The following is a 6188-nucleotide window of genomic DNA, read 5'->3' as shown; positions in this document are numbered from 1 at the left end:
ATCGTATAGTTGGTCCCGTCCGTCCTTTCCTTACTGATTTTTATCAGTCCTGGCATCGGTATAGCTTGAAAGGTCTCATGTATGCTGTTTTTTTTTTTTTTTTTTTTTTTTTTTATACCAAAATAAATACCATTTATTTTGGTATTTTCTATATTGAATCGATAATACAACATCTTACTCCCTATTTTCGGTTTTCTATTAACAAATCGATTTAGAATGGATAGTTTTACGATACTTTAAAGACGTGGGTAATTACCCGAGTAATTACCCAAAAATTGGGTATAAACTCATTAACTGCAGAACCACTTGACATGGGCGGCCAAAATATTGCTTACATGTTTTTAATGTCAAAGTAAATATTGAAATCGAAAATGGGGTTCCTGGGTCCTCCCGATTTAAGGTATTTATCTCTATTAGGCCCATTTTACGAGCAAATTGGATGTAAATAGGCACAGAGAGTTCTCTTTTGGTACTAAATGTCCATGCAAAAATGTATCGATGTAGTTCCACGTTGGGTGGTGTAGGGGATGATAGGTACCAACCAACGGCTCTGATTGGCTTTAACATGGCGAAGTCTAGGCTTAACTTGGTCCCTCTTTCATCCCCGCGGTGACCTTCCCGCGGTTCATCGCTAATATGTGCCACGAGTTCACCCATAAGAACTATAAAAGAATGGGTTGAGGCGTCGAATTAGTTGCCCACACTCGGAAAACACCTCCTACTATGAAATAGCATAGAAAAAGAAAACCAAACCCCCCTAATGTTGACGACCCCCGCAAATGTATAAAGGACCACGATCTGCGAATCTGCACTTGGAATGTGCGCACGTTGTACAGGACAGACAGACTCACGAAGTACAAAGCCGATGTTATTGTCTTACAGGAAATGCGATGGAAAGAGACAGGCGTAAGTAAATCAGACGATTACGTACTGTATTACAGCTGCCATGAAACGAGACATGAATTTGGCTGCGGATTTATGGTTAACAGGAGAATAAAAGACCTTGTCTCCAGATTCACTTCAGTAGATGAGCGAATTGCTATAATCCGCATAAAAGCGAAGCGAACAAAGATACATTTTACGAGCGCCTAGAAACAGCATATGATCGCTGCCCTGGCCATGACATTAAAATTCTGCTAGGAGATTTTTTTAATGCAAAAATCGGAAGGGAAAATATCTTTGGCCCCACCGTCGGAAAATTCAGCCTGCATGAAGAAACATCCGACAATGGCTTGAGGTTGATTGACTTCGCGACAGCAAAAAAACATGATAGTTAGCAGCACCAGATTCAAGCATCTCGATATAGACAAGCCCACCTGGATTTCTCCTGATCAAGCAACAAGGTTCGCACTTGTCTCAATGTTGCAGCAAAGGTGCGATCTAATACAACAAACTTGACGTCGAAATGCTGCAAAACAACAGGTAGCCGAGGCCTATAGGAGGCAGCAACGTACACAGAATTTCATTTCGGGGGTAGTAGTACAAAATGAAAAAATTCGCTGTTGCAAACATAAATTTACTGTGAAAAAAATTCATTTCGGGGGGGCCCAGGCCCCCAGGGCTCCCCCCCTGCGTACGTCCCTGATAGGAGGTGATGCAAATGTGGTATACCCATTTGTTTTTAGATTGCCAAATTTTTATTTTTTATCCGATTAAATTGAAATTTTACACTTAACAAGCTACATGTGTTGTCTTTCCATGTATTAATTTGAAAAAAAAATATTATTCTAACAATTTAAGAGATATTTGAGAAAATAAAATATATGATTTTAAAAAAAGTGTAGGTAATGTGGTATACCACATTATGTTAATGTGGTATAGTATAATTTTTACTTCCAATTTATATCTTATATAATTCATTGTTTTTAATGAATGTGAATTAGCTCGAGATTTATGTCTGTTAAGATTTTTAACTGATACGTTGAGTGGAACTTTAATTTTATTATATAATAATGTCTACACATGGCAATATTTAATTTTTGTACGGAGAAGTAGTTAAAATCCCATAACCTTTGTTTTTCATCCTTATGATGCATGGTAGGCGCTCGTAGAGGACAAATGTTTCAAATGGTAATGAAATTTTGTCTTGTGCTGGCTTTTTTCATACAGACTCCAGGTATACCACATTACTTGCACTTGTGTTCACTGAATAATTGTCTAGTTTTTTTTTTCCTAAATTGGTAAATATGTGGTGCAATAGCGCATATTATTTGATTTTTAGTACATTCTGATTATTTTAATGATTTCATAATAAAGATTAAAATAAATCTGTAAAACAAAAAATTATTTTTAAACTTCAACCGAAAAAAGTTAATTTCATGAAAAATTTAATTTTTGCTACTGATTCTCAACGTGGGTTAAATAAATTAAACAGATCATTGCTATCTTATTTTTTTTTTTTTTTTTTTTTTTTTTTTTTTTTTTTTTTTTGAGAACAGCAAACCATAAAAATTGTTTCAGTTATTCTAAAATTTTCAGTTTACAAAAAATGTGACTATACCACATTACCAACCTATACCACATTTGCATCACTTCCTATACTCCGATCAACTTACCCACCTGCTTGACGAAAGCACTTCTTGTCCCGATAATATTATAGAAGACCAATGGCAAAGAATTGCCCAGTCCCTTCAAACTGCATCAAAAGCAACACTTGGGTACCAAACACCACCACCAAGAAACCCATGGTACGATCAGGAGTGTCGTAATGCTACTTATGTGATAAACGCAGCATATAGGGCAACCCTGCAGACAGTAGCAATACGTAATGTGATGGAGAAGTATCGGGAGAAAAGGAAAGAGGAGAAATGGGTTTTCAGAACGTGAGCGTGAGCAAATCGAGCTCTACAGGAGTCAGAATGAATTCCGGAAATTTTACCAACGAGTAAAGCACCAAACAGCAGGTTTTGGTGCAGACACCTCCTCCTGTAGAGATGAAGAAGAAAACCTGGTGACAGATACAGACAGCGTGTTAAGGATCTGAAAGGAGCATTTTGAAGAGATGACGGTATAGAATGTATGCCACCTAGCCAAGATAAGGTCAGAATAGCAATTAATCGGCTGAAGAACAATAAAGCAGCAGAAGCCGATGCGTTACCAGCCGAACTATTCAAGACTGGTGGTCAGATGCTAGTCAGGAGCATGCACCAACCGATTAGTACAATTTGGCTAGAGGAATACATGCCCAATGATTAGAACCTCAGCATCCTGTGTCCCGTGCACAAAAAAGGAGACAAGACGATATATTGCCAACTATAGAGGAATTAGCCTTCTTCCCATCGCATACAAAGTGTTATCCATTGTGCTGTGTGAACGATTGAACCCAATGGTCAATGACATTATTGGACCATACCAATGCGGCTTCAGACCTAGCAAATCCATCATTGACCAGATTTTCACTCTGTGCCAAGTCCTATAAAAGACTCACGAAAAACACATCGACACATACCACATCGACAGCCCTATCCGTTCCGAGGTGTTTAGAGCCATGTCTATCCGGCTACGCAGGATAACATTAAGTGGCACAAGGTCAGCAGTTGAAGTCGGAAAGGACCTATCGGAGCCCTTCAATACGGAACAAGGATTCAGACAAGGTGACAATTTGTCGTGTGATCTTTTTATCATCATGCTGGAAAAGGTAATACGAGATGCAAAGGTGAACAGAAATGACACTCTGTACACAAAACAACACATGTTACTCGCCTACGCCGATGATATAATGATATGATGAGTCGAACATGGCGAGCGGTAACAGCCACCTTTGAACAAATTGAAAAGGAGTTTGCCAAAGTGGGTCTGGCAGTAAACGGCGAGAAGACCAATCTGATGGTATCAACGCGCAAGACGTCCAGTAGACTCGGACAAACTGTGGAACTTGAGAACTACAGCTTCGAGGTAGTCAACAAATGTATATGCCTTGGTACCACTATATATAAAATTAATGACATCAGTTTTGAAATTCGGAGAAGGTTAGTGTTGGCCAACACATGCTACTATGGTCTGAGTAAGGAATTCAAAAACAAGGCCACCTCCCGCCAGACCAAACTCATACTTTACAAGACGCTGATACTACCCGTGCTGGATCTGAAGCATGGGTACTTGCGCAAGCAGATGAGGCAGCTCTTGGGGTGTTTGAAAGAAAAATTCTCATTAACTGGCGAACCACTTAAATACCCACAAATGGGTAAATACCCACAAATGGGTAAATACCCACAATGGGTATTTACAATTTAACGGGTATTTACCCACTGCCGATCTCTACTTTGGTAGATAAAAACTTGTCTCATATGTTCATATTTGGACGTAATCTGCATATAATGGTCCCAACCCATTTTGCCGTATTTTGAAGATTTCTAGACACCTTGAAACCTTATTAGCAAGTATCAGATAACATAGCAAATTTATGTAAAACATTTAGTTTTATTAAAATATATAAATGAACGTATGTATGTATTGTGTGGATAACAAAATAGATGACGATTTTAACAAAAAGAATAACAATTTCTACTAAATACTATAATTAACGAAAAACAAAAAAAAAAACATTAACAAATAATTTTTCTAAAAGTCTATCGTGTGGATGGCAGGCCACAATGGCTTCAATGAATACTCCTTCTCTTACTTCCTTCTCTTGATGAAGTAACGGTTGGGTGTGCCGTAAGTGGGAGCAGGTGTGTGAACTTCAGTTTCTTCCTCGGGTTCAGCGACAACAATTGGTGCAGACGTTGTTTCGGGAGCCAAATATTGATTGCTAGGTTCTGATTCTGGAGCTTGGGCTACTTCACCGGCGAAAGCATCCATCGTGGGTTCATTAAAAGCTTCGGGGCCTTGTTCGATATTCATATATTTAGGTTCAGCTTCCTCGGCAGCTGGTGCTTCAGCATTGACAGTTTGTTGTTCATATTCACTGGGATCCATGGGGAGAAAATCGCTGCTGTCTTCAGCAGATTGAGGAGCAGCATATTCTTGAGCTGGTTCAGAAACACGGCGGGTGGCAGGTGGTGGACCGTATACAGGAGCTTCTTCCTTCTTGGTCTTGTATTTGATGAAGAATACTTCGGGTTTGGAAGGTTTGGTGGGAGCTGGTGTTGGAATAACAATATCGGCCTGTGCTTCGGGTTTCTTGTGCAAGACATAGATGAGGGTCTTTTCTTCGTTTTGTGGTGGTGGGGCCACGACTGGTGGACGCACAACAGGAGCAGATGGAGCCTTGATAAAGACAATTTTGTAATGCTTTTGTTTGGGAGCAGCTTGATGTCTGACTACGGGTTGCATAACATCTTCCTCTTCGAAGTCCTTGGGTGGTACATGCACATAGATGTGTTTATGGACTTGGGTTTCGGTGGGGGCATTGGAGTAACCCGACTGGTATTGACTGGAAGTAGAATGGCGGTAAGCAGCGTTGTAGGAATCTTCATGGACTGGCACTTCAGGAGTGGCAACTGCACCATTGTTGGCTGGGGCAAGTGTATCTGGAGAGGGTGGAGCACTGTATGTGGGTACGGGATTGCCAAAGCTGTTGAATGCTACATCTACGGGAATACAAATAATTTGTTAAAATCTTCTTCAAATAGCGCTCAACACATGTAAATACATACCATTATTTTCTACTGGTGGTAAATAATTTACTGGAGGTTCTGGACGAGCCATAACGGTGGCCACTGCCAAACAGGAGAACAAAATGAAGCAACGCATTTTCGAGTTTTGTTTTTCGATATTCCTTTTTCCAAATGATTATTGAAAATTGTATATTTTTACTATTTTATATTCCAGCTGTTTTCGTTGTAATTAATCTAAGCCAGAAAAGGCCAAGCAGGTAACTGATGCTATTTCGAATTGCGCTCAGCACATTTATACAAAACGATTTGGAACATTAGATCTTTTTAGTCGCAACTTCCACTAAAAATCTCATTTAAGTTTCAAATTATTTAATTAAAGTTTCAAATACTCAATACCGGCGACAACCACAACAACAACATTGCCGGTATTTACCGAAAAACAATTAACGGCCAAAACTGACACTACCACCATCATTACCACAGACACAACAACATTCTTGTTCGCTCTCATTCGCCCTAGTCAAGAAAAAAAAAACAACAGCAATAACAACACTCTAATGAGGTACAACAACAACAAAAGCTAAACGGCAGGTGATTTGTATGAAGCAAAAAAAAACATTTAAGATGCGA

At 39.3% G+C, this 6188-nt stretch overlaps 1 protein-coding gene across 1 annotated transcript; it reads right to left on the bottom strand.

Moving 5' to 3' along the window:
* Nucleotides 1–4617: 4617 nt before the first annotated feature.
* On the bottom strand, nucleotides 4618–5694 carry LOC133334853 (uncharacterized). The gene is made up of 2 exons (XM_061543168.1): nucleotides 5598–5694; nucleotides 4618–5531 (listed from the first exon to the last, which is right to left on the bottom strand). The coding sequence occupies exons 1-2, from the start codon at nucleotides 5692–5694 to the stop codon at nucleotides 4618–4620; spliced, it is 1011 nt and encodes a 336-aa protein (XP_061399152.1).
* Nucleotides 5695–6188: the final 494 nt, after the last annotated feature.

This window comes from Musca vetustissima, unplaced genomic scaffold (genome assembly GCF_032173495.1).
Source record: "Musca vetustissima isolate MV318-11 ecotype Yass unplaced genomic scaffold, APGP_CSIRO_Mvet_v1 utg11789, whole genome shotgun sequence".
NCBI classification, from domain to species: domain Eukaryota; kingdom Metazoa; phylum Arthropoda; class Insecta; order Diptera; family Muscidae; genus Musca; species Musca vetustissima.
The sequence above is the reverse complement of the archived record's forward strand: the minus strand, read 5'-3'. Positions and strand labels throughout refer to the sequence as shown.

Coding starts and splice junctions, on each gene's coding strand:
- LOC133334853 (XM_061543168.1), bottom strand. CDS start 5,694: ATGCGTTGCTTCATTTTGTTCTCCTGTTTGGCAGTGGCCACCGTTATG. Junction 5,532..5,597: donor ACCACCAGTAGAAAATAATG/GTATGTATTTAC, acceptor GTATTCCCGTAG/ATGTAGCATTCAACAGCTTT.